Here is a 20,849-nt window from a genome sequence, read left to right on the forward strand (position 1 = left end):
GCTATAGCATGAAAATGAAGTTAAACATTTAGTAGAGAATCTTAAGGTAAATATTCCAAACACAGTAACTATGAATATTTGAATATTTTAATGGATTCATAAAAATCTCTACTGCCTCTGTTCTTCTATAAAATTAGAGACAATGTCTGTGATTGGTGACCAAAAAAAAAAAAGAAATAAAGAAAAGACAATTATAGCCTTATTCCTCCCAGTTCAGGCCTACAGTAAAGATATTAAATTCATACTTCTCATTTTGTTTTTCTATAGAAATGTATTTTACAGCCATCAACTTGCAAAAGGAGCACGTCAAACTTAATGTTACTCAAACTTTTCTTTAATACAAAAAATCAAGGAATTATTTAACAATTATGCACAACTATGCTCAATTGACAAAGATGATTTGCTTAGGAATCTTAAGAGTAACAGAAATGGAAGAGTATACCACCATTAAAAAAAAAGATAAATTCATTCTATGACTAGAAAATACTTTAAGATAAAAACATTAATTCAATAAGAAAATATTTCATATTTCTTTTATCACAGAGGCTTTAAGTTTAATTAACTCATTTCTATATGAAGTTATGCAGCATACCTTCCTGTCTCTAGTTTCTCATGCAAATGGTTAGAGAGTTTTCTCAGAGTGGAGCAAATCAGTGCTAATGGTTTCAAGTCAGGGCTTGGAGGTGGCCTGGAAAGCACTCTTGGAAGGCCGTTTACACTCACCTGAACCCAGCCCAACACCTTCTTTTTTACAGTTAGTCTCTGTTACCAGTGAGTGATCCCTCATCCTCCCTCAACTGATAAATTATTACAAATGGACCCATAAATTCAAATGGTATCATTCAATGTGGAAGAGAGTGACTGGAGCCCAATGAGAGGCTGACAGTCTCCTGGTAAAAACTACCTCATTCCAGACAATACATAAAAACAATACTTTAATGAAAGGTATTCATCCTGACCATATGCTTTCCTTAAAATGCTTATAAAAACCTCAGAATTAAATAACATTAAGATACAAGAGGTAATAAGTGCACCTAAAAAAAGGTAAGTAGCATACGTGAGGCCTGCTTCCTGGAATTCTAACCATGTCATCTCACAGGTAATTTTCAGGATAATTAGCGTAAAAATACAATAAATACTATAATGGAAATATAGGGATTCATTTATTACTTTTTGGTTTACAAACAAAGGCACCCAATAATGCTTCTATTTACCGCTTATAAAAGATTATCAATTTACATTTAAATCAAAAAGCAAAAAACCCTGAACCAGTTCCTACAGACACACACAAAAAAAGGGGAGAAGATTCTTTTCCTCCCTGCTTCCAATCTTTATTACCATTTTTAGACCATGTTTATACCATTCTTAAGTCAAAGAACATACTGACATACTGCCATGCTTCTTTGTTGAATTTTAAAACATATTAATGTTGCCAAGTCAAATTTAAACATAGCCACAGATGATGTCATAATTGACAAACACACAGAATTATAAGAATCAGGAGTGACGAGCGGGGAAAAAAAACCCAAATGCTTTACAACATAGCTGTATCAAATAAATTAAATAAAATGTCAAATTTATTAGGCTATCATGTTAAAAATGGAGTTTGTGCGAAAATATAATCAAACAGAACTAAACCCCTGTCTAACAAATGACACAAACAAAAATGATTTCCAAAACCTTTGAGTTAAGTTTAAGTCTAGATGGTGGGGATTAACAACCTATGTATTCTTCATACTAATTTTAGAACTAAGTCCTACAATGACATATTAATTCATTCATTAGTTTCTTCTGACAACAGAATTCTAAACACACAAAATTAATGCAGTGGTCACAGCACCTGCTAGCATTTCTCTATATTAGATTACAAGAACAATGACATGGTTCAGAAGACATACCCCCCTCTGTACTTCACATGCCTGTCAAAGTTGTACCTGATTCTTCTGCAAGATACAAAGACACTTCATCTGATTCTAAGTATATCTGGCAGAGTACAAACATCATACAAATGTTAGCATGTTTTCAACACATTAGGAAATGTAATTTGGAGAGATGGAGTACTCAATGTATAGAGCATCTAGAGTTAATTATGGGCCACTTTAAATTAAAGGCATCATCATTTATTCCATTTTTAGACACTGTCATGGTCTCTCACACCTTACGAAAGGCATGGTCCTAGACCAGAGACTTAGTATCATTTCAAAGAATATATATATATGTATATATTTATATATTTATATACATATTTCTTTTAAAATAATGTTTAAAAGTTTTACTACAGAAACTCTGGCTTCACCATGGAAGCATTTTTCCTTCTCAAGATTACGCACCTGCATGGAAGAAGGTGGTTTCCTTTACATTTAGGTTTTCACAATAACAAAATAAACTTCTTACATTTAAATTGACAGAGAAAAGTAAGATGTAAAGTTCTATGTAACTTTTTGTATTGTGAACGGACCTCATTAAACACATTCAAGATATACTGTTGATGATTTAAATATAGTACAACTTGATCAGCTAAATTAGAACATGTTATGCTGATCAATTTGTTAAACCAAATGTATGTTAAAAGAGTAAGGACAGTTTACTACTATTAAGGTTTAAAGATTTAAAGGGAATAATAATGTATCATTAAAATACACATTAATTTTCTTGCTATTGTTTCTATAATGCATCTCTTTCTAAAGCTAAAACTACATGCAGAAAAAATAAATGGTATCTTGAAACTCATTCAACAGTTTGTTAGTTTAGGTGGTATGCAAAGTCCTTTATTTAATTTTATACACATTATTTTATTTTTCTTGAAGGAATTCAGCTCTCAAGGTCATAAGTTAGAATGTGTTTACACACATGTGAGAACATTTTCTTAATGTTAGAACTACCTGCAAATATATTCTTCCATAATAAAGCACTATCAGTTTTCACTGGAAAGACTGTGTAAGCCTTTTAAAAGTCCTATTAATAAAATGTACACAGGGAAGAGAGCACAAACGTGGTGAACCCCTCCCCGCCTGCAACCCCCTCTGCCAGTCTCAAGAAACCCTCCAGCTTCAAACTATGAACACAATTTCACAGGACTGATTTTTATTTGGTCATATGGTAGACAAGAAAACTGTATTCGTCTTCTTTTTGATACTAATTGTCTTACTGAATTTGTTGTCATTTTCCCTCAATAAATACATAGCATGTGGTGAAATGGATTCTCAAACTCATTTAGAGCCAGTAGGGTCTTTAGAATAATATATAGCCTTCTGATTATGGAAGCAATTGATTGCTTACACAAAAATGATGTGCATTAGACCACTAATCAGAGAAAGGAAACTGAGAACATGTGTTTCACAATGAAGACCACTCAGTAACTTACAAAACATGTAAAAATAGTTTGGCTATAATTTTAACAAAACTAAAACCCACTTCAACTGATGAAAAAAACCAAACACTGAAGAATTAAATATCTACCAACTTAGCTATGTATTTCTGTCCAATAAATGCTTTCCACTGCACTATGTATTAGAATTATAAACTCATTATGTTTAAGGCATATTTTAATTAACATGTTCCAGAATTGCACAGTTATACTGGTCAGTGTTCCTGTTTCCCCATTCCTACCCTCACCCCACCTCTTGTCCCCAGGGATCAAAATGTTAAGTCATGGTTTTGGTGGCTATTGTAGATTTGAGCTGGCATTACCACAGTGTGTTCACTAGAGTTTTATAAGCATAAACATTAAAATGTTACATAAAATGTACCATACTGTACTCCATACTCTGATCTAAGATGGTTTAATGTCTTAACAAAAGGTGAGATGACTTAAGTACATTTTACATTTTGTGCATTTAGACCCCCATACACATAGATGTTCTAATGCTAAATTCTCATCTTCAGTATCTCATAGTGCTGGATGCTCGGAAGTATGACAGGAACTTGTAACACAGACTAACCACAAAGTACCAGATGTTTCTTGCCATTTGTGATCTTGCAATAAAAATACGCCAAATCAGGATCACAAGGATAGTATTGAAACCATACCGTATGTTCCTCAACCTGGAAAGCAAATTAAGAGACCTATCAGACAGTGTTTTCTAGAATAAAATATTATTGGATGGCCAATAATCAATGCCCAGTTTCTGATCTCATCAAAGTTCAAATCCATTACTAACGTGAAACATATTTAAGCCCTTAGAAAGTTAAAATTAGAAAGTTAAAAAAAGTCAAACAAACCTGCAATCCATCAAACAACACCTTACCTCTATTAACCATGAATAATACAAAGATTTTTTGTAACAGTATATTTGGGACACAAATTTATTCATTCAACAAGTATTACTAAGCATCTTTCTGTATGACCAGTACTAAGTATACAGTAGGTAAAAATAGACATGCTCCTTCTGGAGCTTCCTATCTAATCTTAAAAGGTTTGGTCATTATATATATCATCCTCCAGATAAAATAAAACATTTAAAAACATTTTTAGGTACTTCCAAGTTGTCAGACAAGTGAACTCACTCCTTTAGTTACAAGTGACAGTCACATTATCAAAGGCCAACTGGACAAGTCCTCATCCATGAATGAAACATGGCATGAATCCAGATAGGAGGACCCTCCCAGTCTCAAAGAGTAATATTAATGTTACTATGCTCATATTTCAAAACACTTTTTATATTTTCAATGGTGTTAGAAAGGAATACAAATGTTCAAGTACGTAACAATGTTACATAAATTCCACAAACTTCAATAGGCAGTCCAAGATAGGACTATAATATACAAATGAGGGGTATAGACAAAAGAGCTTATATGGGGATATCTGGGTGACTCGGTTGGTTAAGTGTCAGACTTTGACTCAGGTCATGATCTCACAGTCTGTGGGTCAGAGCCCCTGCTTTAGGCTCTGTGCTGACAGCTCAGAGCCTGGAGCCTGCTTTGGATTCTGTGTCTCCCTCTCCCTCTGACCCTCCCCCACTCATGCTCTGTCTCTCTTTCTCTGTCTCTCTAAAAATAAATAAACATTAAAAAAATAAAAGACTTAAAAAAAAAAAGAGGTTTGAGTTAGGAGCCAAATATCAGTATTCTAGTTTGCTCTGCTGCCTGACGCATGTGACCTAGGAAACACAACTTCCCTAAGGCTCCATTTCCTGAACTATTCAACTAGCTGCCCTGCAAAGCTTCATAAAGTAGGAAGCCCAAGAAAAATAATGTGAAAGTCTTGAAAACTGTTATAAAGATTGTATCATACAAACACTCCAGATAAAAGATTTTAATACTGAAATTAAGTGTATCTCTGAATTATGGGATAATGGTGATTTTTCCTATGTTTTCTGAGTTTTTCTAAACAATCAATATGTATAACTTTTATAATGAGACTAAGGGAATAATTATGATTCTTGTGTTAGAAACAAAGAAAAAATACTATGCTGAACTTTTCCTCTTCCAAATATGTATTTGACAAAGGGAAAAAAAAACAGAAGAAAAAAACACCAAACTTCAAATAAACTACCCCTAGTTTAAAATACATTTTTATTGTCTCCTAATATCTTTACTTCTTCAGTAGCAATATAAAGGAAGATAATAGTGATTTTCAAAACTAAATTCCACCTGAACTTAGTGCTAATATAAATTGATAAAGATAGTAAGTTTGAACAACCTAAGGCTAAATACTACCATAGTTTCAGTGCTAAGGTAAGCATTTTTCCTAAATACAATATTACACTAGCAATATACCAGCTCACACACACACACACACACACACACACACGTGTAATTCATGAGGAAGACACGATGAAATCAAGCCCATGTAAAAAACTTACTTGTTCAGATGTTTTCTAGCTGCAGGGAGACCAGACATTTCTTCATTCAGTACATATTTCTTCGTTCCCATGCAGTAGTTTTCTATATATTCTGCCCAGTGTAGCTGCCGTACATCAATATTAAAGGTCTATAGAAACAAAACAACTATTGGTTACTCTCTTGAATAACTTTTTCAGAACTGGTCAAAAATTCATACTTAAGGCTAATTCCACATGACAAGATTACAAAATGTTTATAGTATTAACTTTAAAAATCTTACTGCTATTCACAAAGAAGTTCTTATCCCTATTTTATACCTCCCATTAAATGCAGAAACATATCAAAAGATAATCTGAAAACTCATGCCAACATTTAAAGAGAAGTATATATTAAGTGAAAGGAAAAAGCAACCTTCTTTTTACACTAAAACAAAAAATTCCTTTGTCCAAATAATCTATGTGTTCCTCACCACTGTATACACACATTAGTATATTTATTTCCGGTAGCTCTCCTAGAACATCCTGCAAACCACACGGATTACTTCTCCTATAGAACAGTAATGACGTCAAGAGGAAAAACACTTTATGAAAGCTGGCTTAGGAGTTTAGGTAACAGTAAGGAGGCCATTTGGTGAAAAGGATAGATGAATCTAGAAAATAAAGCTTTACAAAAATGTTATTTTGTGACAAAATAAGAGGACTATGCACTGTTCAGTGCTTCTCAATACACAATCAGATTATTTTTTAGAGGGATACATTATTCACTATCATCACTTATCTGAAAGTATCAAGTTGTTGACCAAAAAAAAGCTACCATAAATAAACCATTAAAATAACACTGTACTAAATGGAAGCTTGATTTCAGATGGGAGAGATTAGGAGAATATGTGTAAATGGATTCCCATAGGAAGAGTGAAAAAGAATGGAACAGAAGCACCATTTGAGAAGACAAGAGCTGGAAATTTTTATTTCCAAAATGAGGACACATTAAGCCACAGATTCAAGACACATACACCAGACACACGATTCAAAACACCATACACAGGCACATATCTGAGTATATCAAGAGTAAAACTGTTGAAAGTCAAAGATGAAAACTTTGAAGACATCAGAAAAAGGTGTTATGGGTTACCTCTGAAGGAACAACTGTTAAACTGACACGTGACTTTTTAAAAGAAATAATGGGGGTGCCTGGGTGGCTCAGTCGGTTAAGCAGCCGGCTTCAGCTCAGGTCATGATCTCACGGTTTGTGGGTTCAAGCCCTGCGTTGGGCTCTGTGCTGACAGCTAGCTCAGAGCCTGGAGCCTGCTTCAGATTCTGTGTCTCCCTCTCTCTCTGACCCTCCCCTGCTAGCGCTGTCTCTCTCTATCTCTCAAAAATAAAGACATAAAAAAAATTTTTTTTAAGTAAATAAATAAAAAATAAAAGAAACAATGGAAGACAAAAGACTATGAGAATATGTCTTCTGTGCTCAAAGAAAACTGATAACATCCAATTCTATACAGTATAACATCTTTGAAAAATAAAGATGTTTGCAGAAGAATAAAAACTGAGACAATGTGATATCAGCAGATGACTCACACTAGAGGAAGAAACACACTAGAAGTTATTCTTTAAGTCGAATGAATTGGATTCCAGATTGAAGTCTGGAGATGGAAGAAGAAATGAAGAGCCACAAAAGGCCACGTATGCTGGTAAATCTATGTGAATACTTTGTGCAGTGAAGGAAGAATAATGGTTGTGAGGCATATAACACAGATACAGAATTAAAATATGTAACAATAGCAGAAAAGTATTAGGCCTTGCATTCTCCAAAAAAAAAAAGGGAAAGAAGTATCAATATTATATTAGTCTTTGATAAAGTAAGGAAGGATGCTATAATCTCTAGAGAAACCTAGTAATACAACTGAAAAAGAGAATATTTTTATGAGACTCATACAGATGGGGATAATACAAAATTGTAAAAAATAATCTCAAAGAAAACAAACAAAAAACTTAAAACAAGTAAGAAACAGAAAGCACTCAGAGTTAGATTTAAATCTAATATTATCAGAAATTAAATTATGGATTCAATCCTCCAAATAAAGGTCCAAAATTGTCAAACTGAAAAAAATAAAACAAAATAAAGCACTATGCTGCTTACAAGAGAAATGTCTGAAAGATAAGGATACAGAAAGTTGAGAGTACAAGGACAGAGAAAGATACTTTTCTACCAACAATGTACAGGAAGCCCCACTGGCCAACGCCTTACCAGAAGAGTATATTGTCAAGTTTTGCATTTTTGCAAATGTTAAGTAGTAAATCTCTCAGTCCAGTTTTAGTTTGGATCTCCATTTTTATGAGTGAGGTTGAGAATCTTTTCAAATGGTTAATCATTTGCACTTATTTTTCTGTAAACTGTTCATCTCTAACCCATTTTCCATAGGATTGACAATTTTTGCCATTTCTACACAAACTTTTATGTAATATGAAATGCATGTTAACATCAGACTGAGATACCACCATATACCCACCAAAGTGTCTAAAACTAAAAATTAAAATGAAAAGGCCAACTGTTGGGAGGATGCAGATTAACCGGAACTCTTGTCCACTGCCACGCAAAATGTAAATCAGTACAACTACTTTGGAAAACTTTTTAGCATTATCAACTACATTGAATATACAAATACCCTTTGAGTGAGCTATTCTATTTCTAGATATATATCCTTTACAGACGTGTGCACATGGTTCAAAGAAGAATTATTCCCAATAGCCAAAAACTGGAAATAACTCAAATATGTATCAATGAAAGAATGAAAACATACTGTATGATATCATTTGTATATAGTCAAAAATGGGTATACCATTTAATGTTAGAATTCACGATGGTTGTTACTTTTGGGAGGTAGTTATTGGGAAGGGGCATGAAGGGATCTTCTGGGGACAAAAATGTTCTATTTCTTCACTGGGATGGTCACTTTCTAATAATCCACTGGGCAATGTGTGTGGTGCACTGGGATGGGGACATAGGAGATGGGAACAGACAAAGCAAGGAATCAGTAGGACCCACAAATCTTTTAACCTGAGATTAGCTGCAGAACCATGCTAACTTGGACCTTCTGCTTTGAATGATGAAGACTGGCTATAAAGCCTATGGCCCATAAATGAAGGTGACTTACAGGATAGTCCTACAAAAAGATAAAAATTCCCAAAGCTGTATCCTCAGAGTAAGGGTGAAAAGAAGTAAACCAACCACACACAGAAGGAGGCAAAAAAATTGCACACTTAATGCCTTTGTCATGCACAACCAGTAAAATGTACTAAATCTGCACTATCTAATATGGTAGCCACAAGCCACATGCATGTCTGGGAACTTTGGTCTGAACTGAGATTTGCTGTGGAGCATAAAATGCACACTTGGTTTCAAAAGCTCAGTATAAAAAAGTTGAAAGTATAATATCGTATAAACAGGTGTTTAAATTTTATGTGATTTTTAAATTTTTGTTTAAACTCTATGATATTACTTTGGATAATTAAATAAAACATTAAAAATTTTTAATGTTTATTTTTGAGAGAGAGAACAGAGAGAGATGGAGACACAGAATCCGAAGCAGGCTCCAGGCTCTGAGATGTCAGCCCAGAGCCTGAGGTGGGGGGCGAACTCATGAGCTGTGAAATCATAACCTGAGCCTAAGTGAGATACTTAACCAACTGGCGCCCCAAAACATTAACATTTTTTAAGGAAAGACATGGAAAGAGAAGGAAGCTGCCCCCAAGAAGATGAAAAAGAGATGTCCTTTGAGAAACTATAATCATGAATCAGACTACTTAAGGCCCACATTCACCTGAGTTCTGCTAAAAACTTAATCAGATATCTTAAAGTGGTCCTGGCCTGATAATGTCACCTGGCTAGTTAATGCTAAAAATCAGTCACTGGGCTACTGGCAGAAGCTAAGGCGAATCCTTATTGGAAAAGTGCAATTTTAACATAGGCTTCAAAAAATTCCCACAGAAATCCTCAAGGAATATGAATAAACAGTAAGAAAAAAACAAGGTGCCATGAGTGAGACCCAGCATAAACAACAGACGATCAGGTATTAACACTGCACAGCCTTTAGAAGTCTGAATTATCAGACATAGAATTTAAAAGAATTATGTTTACCCTGTTTCAAGAAATGTCTGTAAGAGGGGTGCCTGGGTGGCTCAGTTGATTAAAGCATCTGACTTGAGCTCTGGTCATGATCTCATGGTTCACAAATTTGAGCCCTACGTTAGGCTCTTGCTGCCAGCATGGAGCCCACTTCAGATCTTCTGTCCCAGTCTCTCTACCCCTTCCCCACTTACATGTGCTCTCTCTCAAAAATAAACATTTTTTAAAAATTAAAAAAAAAAAAAAAGATGCTCTGCCCCTCTCCCCCAGTCACTCTAACTAAAGTAAAAGTTGAAAGAAAAAGAAAGGAAGGAAGGAAGGAAAAGAAAAGAAAAGAAAAGAAAAGAAAAGAAAAGAAAAGAAAAGAAAAGAAAAGAAAAGAAAAGAAAAGAAAAGAAAGGGAAGATTTGGAAAGTAAATCGAACTTGTAAACATGAAAATAACTGAACACCCAAATTCAACTGTGTGGCACAGACACAGCTGAAAGATCGCCACAAAACTTTCATTAATCATTAGCTTCTAAGCCAGAAACAGAGAAAATATGAGATGAAACTTAAAAGACCCGCAGAAGTGATATAAAATATATTAAAATTTCACAAGAAGACAAGAAAATGGTGAAGAGGCCATATATATATTTTTTTTTTAACTCATTTTTGAGAGAGAGAGAAAAGAGGCTACACACATGTGAGCAGAGGAAGAATAGAGAGAGAGGGAGAAAACCCAAGCACACTTTGCTCTGACAGCGCAGAGCCTGATGCAGGGCTAGAACTCAGAAACTGGGAGATCATGACCTAACTGGAAATCAAGAGTTGGATGTTTAACCGACTGAGCCACCCAGGGACCCCAAAGAGGCCATATTTGAAGAAACAATGGTTAAGTATTGTCCTGAATTGCTAACAGACCTCAAACTTCAGATCCAGGAAGCCCATTTGTGAAACAGGATAAATTTTTAAAAATTATACCTAGACACATTCACAGTGAAACTGCAGGACACCAAAGAAACACTCTGAAAAACAGACAGGAATAAGACAGCACCTATATTGCAGCAACAGACTAGACTGACTTTTCAACAGCAACAACATAAAGTGAAATATTAAAGGAATATAAAGAGAAAGTTATCTTTCATGTGATGAAATCATATTACAGAAACTGTGAAATAAAGAGAGGCCAGGCAATCACAAACTGAGACCTCACTACTAACAGACCACCTATTAAATCATAGTATGGGATTCTGTATAGATTTAAAGCGGAAAGAAAATGGTCCTAAAGAGAAGACCTAAGAGCAAAGCCACTGGTAAATATTTAGTTAAGTCTAAATACAACTAAACAAAATCATATCTAATTATAGGATTTAAATAGAGAACCAAAGTAATGTATAACCATATAAATTAGTAGGGGTGGTAATCACAGTTTAAACATTATTTAAGGTCCTACATATCATTAAAAAGAGGCTATAGAAATTGCTTAATTTAGACTTTGTTAGATACATATGATAAAATACCCAAAGTAACCTTAAAAAGAACACACATAAAGAGTTTAAGTTTCAAGTGAAGAGAGGGCAAAATGTAGAATAAGAAATTAAAGAATATATGAGAAAAACAATTTCAGAGGGAAGGTTTTTTTCTCAAAATTCAAAGAAAATAAACTGAAGTAAAAATGCATAAAGAAGTCCAATTTCTCTTTGAATCTCACTAAAGAGAAAAAAGAACCAACATTTCAATCATCCTTTGAAAACACCTCTGCCACTCTCAAACACTTACATTATAAATTCTAAGATAGAGCAATTTTATTTTACCACCAATAATTATGATTAAAGCTTTAATAAAACACAAATAGGTCAAATGTCTTTCTTTTTGCATTAATGATTGTGGAAAATATCCAATTATTTCTTAGGTTGCTAATGGTTGTCCAATTAATATGCTATACATTTTCTAATATAAAACAGAAAATACTGGCCTTTTTATCTTCAGGGTTTAGTTGATTCATCAACATATTGACATTGTCAGTATTCCAAACCCAAGAATTACTTGTGAAATATTCAAGAAACACCATAGCTTTGTGAAGACGAGTTATTGTTTTCATCATCCTGTATTATAAGAAAAATTGACAGATTCATAATTTGCATAGATTAGGAAAAATCTCACCACCACCCAAGGTACTGTTTCTACATTGAGACAGTAACACTAAAATTATAATTCTGTAATTCATTCAGTAAGTGTACCAAATCACCAGAGAGTAAGAATATTTCTGCATCTTGGAAGAACATTTTATAAATCCAAAAAAAAAAAATTTAGGCAGCAGCAAATGAATTTAATACTGCCTAAACAGAGTTCTGTTGATATATGAAATTAATTTTTGAAGGAAATGCAATACTTTAAGGTCAAATTTTCTTCTATAATCCTAAGCAAATAAATGGATTCAGTTAGTATTCACTTGTTCTTTGTTCCTTAAATCACATTTTATTTTTATTCAGCTCCAATTACTAAGATTTCCTATGAATTTATAACATAAGGTGTTATACTGTGATCTCAACTCTTCAGCATCATGGAAGCAAAGTATACAGAAATATTCGTTTGCCATTTAATCATCTCTCTCTACATAGATTTTTAAATAATATCCCTTTAACACAGACACGTATCACTCTTGATTGTCTGAATGTGCTGTGAAATCAATGACTGCTACTGAAAACTTTCTGAAATAGATATTCAAGATACTCACTTTTCTTCCCAAACCTCCATTATTCATCCTTATAGAAATATTTCTGTTTGATATTTTTTGCTTATTCCTTTGTAAAAAGGATGAGGGGCATTAATCTCTCTCTAAATCTGTCATTTGATATATCATGATTCACTTATGTAAGTCATTGATATCACAACACTAACCAGAGCAGGAACATCTATACAGTAATAATTACCTATGGTAAGTAGGAAAAGCGAAGGAAGAACTTTTTGAAACAAAACACACACTAAAAATTCCTGACCTTTAAGAAACAGAAAACTAATTTGTGGAAAAATAGTTTTGTTTATATTCCCACCATAAGGATTAGCATTTACATAGTTTAGAAAGTCCCAAAATTAGGGGTTTTAGAAATGGAAAACATGGGAGAATATGAGAACATCAGAAATGGGGGGAAAGACAAAACAGTAACATTAGCAAACAGTAACAGTAACATTGAATGTGATACACATTCAATTCGTTTAGAAAGAAACCCTGAATCCGGTATACTCAGAGTAAATGAGACAACATGGATGATGCAAAGAAAAACTGGTTCATGCAAGACAATAATTCCAAAATAAAACCTCCATCAAACACAAAAAGAATTACTGAGCATCGAAGGCTGTATTTGGACAGTGATAGCTCAGACAGATTAAAAAAAACACATGCGGAGGAAAAAAACAAGCCATGCTGCGTTTAGAAAAGACATTAAACCTTTTTTCCCCCTAAAAAACAAAACAAAACAAAAATGTAACAGATCTGTAATCAAATCAATATCTACCATTACAACCAGTGTTGTATACTTGAATTACACACATACACATATTTACTTAACATCATTTTCTGACATACAACTTAGTAACAAGTTTTTCTTCCTAATTTCTTTTTCACTGACAATTCTCACCTAGTCTTATCTTCAATTTCACTCAAGTAACAAATTAACCTGCAACCATTCAGCCATTCAAAAAATAATTATGACAAAAAATTGGGAAGAGAAGGAAATCTAAAAGACCATTATGTGTGTGAAGTTCACAGAATATTTATCAATCAATAAAACTACTGAATTGAATACTACAGGGCTAAAAAGAAACTTTAAAAACTTTGCATAGTCACTCTGGTTAAAATGCCCTATGAGCAGACAGATGCCTGGGACTACATAGCCATGTATGTTCTGAGTATATATTCTTTATTACAGCAACCTGCAAAAAGTAATCACAATCCTTTAGAGTAGGACTAGATCTTAAGGTAATCTAAGTCTAGGATTTCTCAACCTCACTCAGCATTACAGACATTTTGGGCCAAATAATTCTTTGGGGGCGGGGGCGGGGGCTGCCCTATTCAGCATCCCTAGCCCCTACCCATTAGATACCAGGAGCATCGCTCCACTAACTGCAATAACAAAAAATGTCTCCAAATATTTTCAAATGTTCCTTGATGGAGGCAAAACTCCCCTGTATTACAAATCACGAAGATGTAGGGTGACTAGATGGCTCAGCTGGTTAAGCATCTGACTTCAGCTCAGGTCATGATCTCATAGTTTGTTGATTGAGGGCCCACGCTGGGCTCTGTGCTGACAGCTCAAAGCCTGGAGCCTGCTTCAGATTCTGTGTCTGCCCTTCTCTCTGCCCCTCCCCCACTCATGCTCTGTCTCTCTCTCAAAAATAAATTTAAAAAATTTTAAAAAAAAGATTCACAAAGATGAAAAATATCAAATTCAATGAAGTTAAACTAGAGAGAATTAAGATAAATAACCAAAATATATGGCTATGGAACCATTTTTTAAATGTCATTTTTTTAAATTGCTTTTTATTTTATTTTTTGAGAGACAAGAGAGAGACAGCTGGAGCAGGGGAGGGTCAGAGAGAGAGGGAGACACAGAATTCGAAATAGGCTCCAGGCTCTGAGCTAGCTGTCAGCACAGAGCCCGACGCGGGGCTCGAACCCACGAACCGTGAGATCTGACCTGAGCCGAAGCTGGATGCCTAACCGACCGAGCCACCCAGGCGCCCCTAAATGTCATTTTTAAGAGTGATGAAATGTCTACTACATTTCAAGAACCAGAGTGAATAATTTTTACTGCTTCTATTTATAATAATGTCATGCCTCCTATTTCCCAATGAATATTAATCAGGAAGCCTTAATACGCATGTTTGAGTTGTACTTTTTATAATATGTTAAGATACATAGTAAGTTAGATTTTTATCTAGCTGACATGCAGAATAATGTAAATAAGTAAAGCAGACACCACGAATGACTTGATTAAAATTACTGTAATAAAAGAGGCACAATATTAAAGCCCCAATATAAGATATAAAGCCCACTAACTTGCTCAGTAAATATCTGAACAAATTAAATAATATAAATTATAAGACTTTTTACTTAACATTTATAAAAGTGCCTAAATAAAAAACCTTTCTGGCTCTTGTTGCTTTTAGACTATAAGCTCCTAGAGGTCAAGGATCATTCCTGCTTTGATACTTAGTCTTGCACAGGACAAACCTCAGTTAAGAAGATTCTTTACTTGATGTTTCCTATTTGGAGCAGACTTTAATTTCCAGCGGTGATTATATTACCTCCTATCCTACATGCTCACCTACAATATCACCTTGACTATCTTTCCATCAAGAGGTAAAGGTAATGTGTAACCAACAGAACGAGGGAGGAATGACATTAGGTAACCTCCAAGGGTGGGTAAGAAAAAGTGAGAGAGCTTTCTGCCTTGTTCGCTGCAATACTCAGGCTCGAACACTTCAGTTGTTATATATGCCGTCCAATTCCCTCAAGATGCTATGTTGTAGGAAGCCCAAATTAGTGCATACGGAAAGACTGCGCAGAAATGCTCTGAAACTACATGATGTGAGAAAGATGCCCAGCGACTCTAGCTGTTCGGTATCCTCCCTTTCCTTTCCTAGTCCCACAGTGTTCCTGAGCCAGTTCCTATCTCTTCAAAGACCCTGAGCTAGAACCAGCTACATAAAGCCTTCTAGAATTCCTGACCCATAGAAATCATGAGATAAATAAAATGATGGTTGCTTTAAGACACTAAGTTTGATGTCAATTATACTTCAACTGAAAGAAAAAAAAGATTTGAAGTTTGAGGTGATTTGTCACGCAGCCCAGGTAATGGAACAGATATCAGTACTGGGAACTATCTATACAATCAGTACTAGGGCTGAGGGGCTGCTATGATAAACATCTAAAACAGGTAGTATTGGCTTTAAGATCAAATAGTAACAGAATCTGGAAGGCTCTTGAGGAGGCCACTAATGAAACCTGGAAGACCAAGGAAAAAATGTTAGTGGGAACTTTAAAGAGCTTTAAGGAAGATGCTGGTGAGGTGAGGATTTAAAGGAAAGTGAGGAAAATATTGTTGGAAGTTAGAACAAAAGTGTCACTTGTGGTAACATGAAAAATAAAAACTATACTTGATCTGGCCAAGAAGATTTCCTCAAAAAGAACAAAGATGATTGTTTAAAAAAATGAACTGAGTAGAATCTGGGAAGGAATGTAAAATGTCAGCCAGGAATTATTTAGGAAATGGCTTCTGAGGGGTGCCTAGGTAGCTTGGTCAGTTAAGCCTCTGACTCTTGATTTTGGCTCACATCATAATTTCACTGTTCTTGAGTTTGAGCCTGGCATCAGGCTCTGCACTGTCAGCACAGAGCCTGCTTGGGGTTCTCTGCCACTCTCCTACTTGCTTGCACTCAAAAAAAAAAAGCTTCTGACCACTGATCAAATCCATAAAGCAGATATAAGATTTCTTTGTTAAGAACTAAGAAAGATCTAAAATAGTACCTCACAGAACCTTTCAGATAAATAAAAACTCAGAATCTAAGAGTGTTGTTCCATAGCAACCTCATAAGGAACCCAAGATAAAAAAAAAGGCATGTCTCAAAGAGATCTGTGGGTATGGCTTTGATCTAATGGAGTAGGCTGCTTTAAAATTAGACATATAGGAAATCTGCACAGTTTGAAAAAGAATCATATTGGTTTACACTTAAAGGGACAGAGACCATACTAAGTGAAAAGAGGCCTCTGGATCAAGGGTCAGAGCTTAGGGGCCAAAACCACCTATTTTTATAAATAAAGTTTTACTGAAATATAGTCATGCTTATTCATTTACATATTGTTTGTGGCTGCAGCATTGCGTAGTTGCAACCTGGGAGCCTAATTTAACAGCAGAAGTGAATAACAGCAACAGAAACGACTTGGCCCTTTACAGAAAAAGTTTGCTGATCCCAGCCCTAGGGACTCACAACCTTTTATGGGCAAGAAGTAGGGTAAGAAGATGATTCAGTTGCAAACACAGGACTTTTTTTTTTTTTAAATTAAAAAAGAAGGATGACTCATAGGGCAGAGCCAAGAGCCTCATAGAACAACCAGAGAGTAGGACTGAACCCTAATTAAGAAACCATCAAACATGCCTAGCTGGAATTCAAAACTGTTACAGACCAGTGACTGCACAAAATTGTCTAGTCATTTTCCTATGCTTGTCCAGCATTTTCCTATGCTGGTCCATGTTGGGTGTGTTGGCAGCAGGTAACTTACTACTTTAATTCACAGGTTTTCAGACCAATACTTGAGGAACTATATCTGCAAAACCACTCCTAAAGAGCCTCATCTGCAATTGCGCCAGATTTAGCTGACCCAACAGTGGCTTCAAGCTGATGCCAGGAAGGTCTTGGTGGGGGAAGAAGTAAACGTATCCTCCACAAGGGAGGAATATGAACTGGCATGGCCAGGCGGCTGACCATAGCCAATTGCACTTTCCAAAACGGCTTCAACAATACCTTTCAACTCACTTGCTCAATTTTACATATTCAAGTGAACATTCTTGCAAATGTTCACTTGAACATTCTCTACATTCCCTCTCCTTGACTCTCGGAGGCATGTGACTGGCTTGTGACTGAAACAATGAGGTGGTAGGAGTGCTGTATGATTTCCATAGGTAGGTCAGAAGCCCCCGGCTCTTCTTCCTGCCAGCTGAAATGCTTCTCCTTGAAGCCTTCGTTCACCAGGTAAGCAGTCCATTTCCCTAAAGCTACCACTAGTCCTTGAAAAGACACTACAGGAAGAGATTTTATGAAGCCATTTTATGAAGAGACAGTGAGACAAGGTACTCCGCTGCCTGCCCCCTTCAGATCCATCTGACTCTGACAATCCTGTGAAAGTCTCCCAAGCCAAAACTGTCCTCTTGAATTCCTGAACCTAAGACAATGAACTGAAAGAAATGATAAAATAACTTCTGCTGTTCTAAGCCACTAAGTTTGAGATAATTTGCTATGTTAGCCACACCTACTATAAATGACTTAATAAACTTTGCTATTCGTCCATTTTTCAAGGTTACTAAGCCCCTTTTACTCTATCAGGCAGGCTATATTCACCCGGTTTTACTTTCTTGGACCTGGTTTTGACTTTTCTGCTCTAATGTGCAATAACTTTATTACTATCAAGCAAGCATGCAATGCCATCACTCATAAATTTACATTTGCTTTTTAGCCATGAAAGAATGATGCCAATCACAAATACTGTATTTCACAGATCGTTCTAGAAAAACCTGAAAATAATTTTGATATATTTTTGATCTTTTTTCCATTAAATATTTCTTTACCTAGTCTAAAGTCGTTCAACACCTCTCGCATATCTCAATATTTAACATATTGGGTTAGGAACGTAACGGACAACTGAATCCACAGAAAAGCCCTACAAGTAACTCAGATCCTGATACACTATAACTGGCAGATACCTCACTTTTATTTTTTGAACAGTTGATGGAAGTTCTGGAATCAGCATCTTCTTTATACATAAATACTCAAATCCTGAACTCTCCAATCAAAGGCTCCACTGTAACGCCAATGTAGTTAAAAAATATATATATATTTGTGGTACATTTCACTAAAATTCTGGTAAAGACAGTGGGAGGGGAGGATTTTAAGTCTGTGGAGTTTCAATAAGAAAGAAAAGAAGAAAGAAAGGCTATATAACAACCATAAGAAAACAGAAAAGTTTTTCATTTGTTAACTTTTGTTTTAAACTATGACATTTTCAACCTGGAAAATTAGTCAAAAACTGTAATTACCATATTATAAGCTGAATGGGCAGCTGAGGTATTTCGAGCAATTAAATTTTCAGAAGCATTCTACTTTTTTTCATATTAAACTGCACACTCCACCCAGAGCAAAACATTTTACCCTTAATCCCCTATAGACTCATCTCTAAGTTTTTAAAGGGGAGAGACGGGCTCAATTTCAGCTTATAATAACAATGACAACCTTGATGCTGGACATTTCCTCTATTACGGGATTTTGAAGGATCGATGGCCCAATAAGATGAGATCCACAGTCTCCTCAAATAGCCTCAATTTCTAAGAAATGTCCTAGTATCCTGATTGTGATTGTGATTATTCAGGTTAGTAACTCTAAAGGTAAAGCTCATGCTAGCAGACTTTTTGTCTCTCCAGCAAGCCTCCACCACCTTACCAATACAGAGGTGTATTTACTGCTATTCTTCTTACCACGGTTTCTGACCTGTCAACCTGAGTGCAAGATCGAGCAATAATGCAGGCACTGTATGTCTGACACCCTTCCAATAATGAAGCAATAAGTTGTTGGAATACAACTTAATATTGGGGCGCCTGAATACTTGGTTTAAAGGATTCATCTTGAAGGAATGATTTAGATAATATCCTGTAGGAAAAATAAGCGTCAGAGCATTTTGAATGTTATTTGTTATTCAGAAAAAATACCTAAAGTTAGACCTAGAATTCAGCACACGACAATAATTTATCATCCAAACTTTAGAATAAATTAGAGTGAGTGACAATACTACCTTTGCTTTTCTGACAAAGTCTTAAATTCAAGAGTCTTCTCATTCACAAAAGGCCACTAAGCCTTATCATAAGCATAAACAAATACAGAGTTAATTCATATGCATTTTAGTGTAAGCATGGGTTGTTTAACAGTCAGAGGAACAGATAAGACAGAGCCAGTCACCATTACCTTGGGCTTCTTCCAGTCATCCTGAGGTAGATATCATACAGGAATGCTGGGGCCTTATGGCTTACAGCAATCCAGTAATGATATAAAAGGTGATTGGAGGTTAGATTTACATTGGGCCGTCTGAAGGCCTGTTCGAGAGGATTCCTCTTGAAAGTGGAAATTACATGGTATTCTGAGGAAGAAAAGTTGTGTAACAGCTTTGATAATAACCATGTAATGAAGTTTTGAAAAACAAAAATCATGTTTTTACAAAGCAAAGTATTTTACCAAAGATGTCAGAGTTCGCTCAGTTAAAAATCAAACTTTTCTACTCTCGGTAATAGCTAAGAGAATGTGGGTATTAGACTGCTGAACTCAGGGGGCAAGGGGGATGTTTAGGACTGCCACTATTTATTCATTTTAATTAGATGAATGAATTTTTGCTAAAATTCACTCTTAAAAAATCCTTTTAATGTTTTACCTATGTCAGTTTACAATGTCACTTTCTATAATTCACCTCTCATGATAGCTTCTTTCTTTCTGTTCCTCTTTCCAGATTCTTATTACTGTACTTACTTAAAAAAGAAAGGGAAAATCATCATCCTTTGCTTATGAATAAATAAGTTGCTCAAATTAACATACATCAACAAGCTTAAAACAACCCAAAATTAACTTCTGTAATTTATTTAGTTAATACAATATCAACACAATCAAATCTATGGTCTATGTTAATACTTTAATAGAAGGCTATATTGAGATATCCACTTAAAAATAAAGTTCAACTTTATTTTTACTAAACTTTACAATGAGAGATTAGGAAAAAACCTAATTCATTTCAGTGTTTAAAAATTCTGAAAAGAATACTATTTAAATAATTATCATAAAATTAAAATCACCCTAGATTGTTTTTTTTCTCATATGCTCTAGTGGTCAATCTTTAAAGTGAAATAAAAATGCCACAGAAAAACCCTAGGACAAGTGACATAAAGATTTACTTTAAAATCAAAATTGTTCTGCAAGGGTAACAAAAATTGTTCAATGAGAGATTAAATAAGGCCTATTACTAAATCAATGCCATAAATATATTTTACTTTAAATTTGAAAACATAAATAGCTAAAAAATTATTCAATTTCAATAAGCTTTAAGTTTTATTATTGCCAATTTAGAACAAGCAACACAGTATACATACTCTGGATTTGTGAATTTAAACAGACTAACAAATGTAATAGAAAATATTCTGGCAA

At 34.9% G+C, this 20,849-nt stretch overlaps 1 protein-coding gene across 6 annotated transcripts in view; it reads right to left on the reverse strand.

The window, feature by feature from the left end:
* Positions 1-1,141: 1,141 nt before the first annotated feature.
* Positions 1,142-20,849, reverse strand: part of FAR1 (fatty acyl-CoA reductase 1) — a 78,152-nt gene continuing 58,444 nt past the window's right edge. For 5 of the 6 annotated variants that reach the window (XM_029956646.1, XM_029956645.1, XM_029956648.1 and 2 more), the window contains 4 exons: positions 19,626-19,797; positions 11,869-11,998; positions 5,805-5,932; positions 1,142-4,044 (listed from right to left, as the gene is read on the reverse strand). In XM_029956646.1, coding sequence (XP_029812506.1) covers positions 3,882-4,044; positions 5,805-5,932; positions 11,869-11,998; positions 19,626-19,797 — 593 coding nt within the window. In that variant the 3' untranslated portion in view covers positions 1,142-3,881. Of the gene's footprint in view, positions 4,045-5,804; positions 5,933-11,868; positions 11,999-19,141; positions 19,314-19,625; positions 19,798-20,849 lie in introns of all 6 variants that reach the window. The other variant, XM_029956644.1, reaches the window with a different exon arrangement.

Source organism: Suricata suricatta, chromosome 11 (genome assembly GCF_006229205.1).
Source record: "Suricata suricatta isolate VVHF042 chromosome 11, meerkat_22Aug2017_6uvM2_HiC, whole genome shotgun sequence".
Classification (NCBI taxonomy): domain Eukaryota; kingdom Metazoa; phylum Chordata; class Mammalia; order Carnivora; family Herpestidae; genus Suricata; species Suricata suricatta.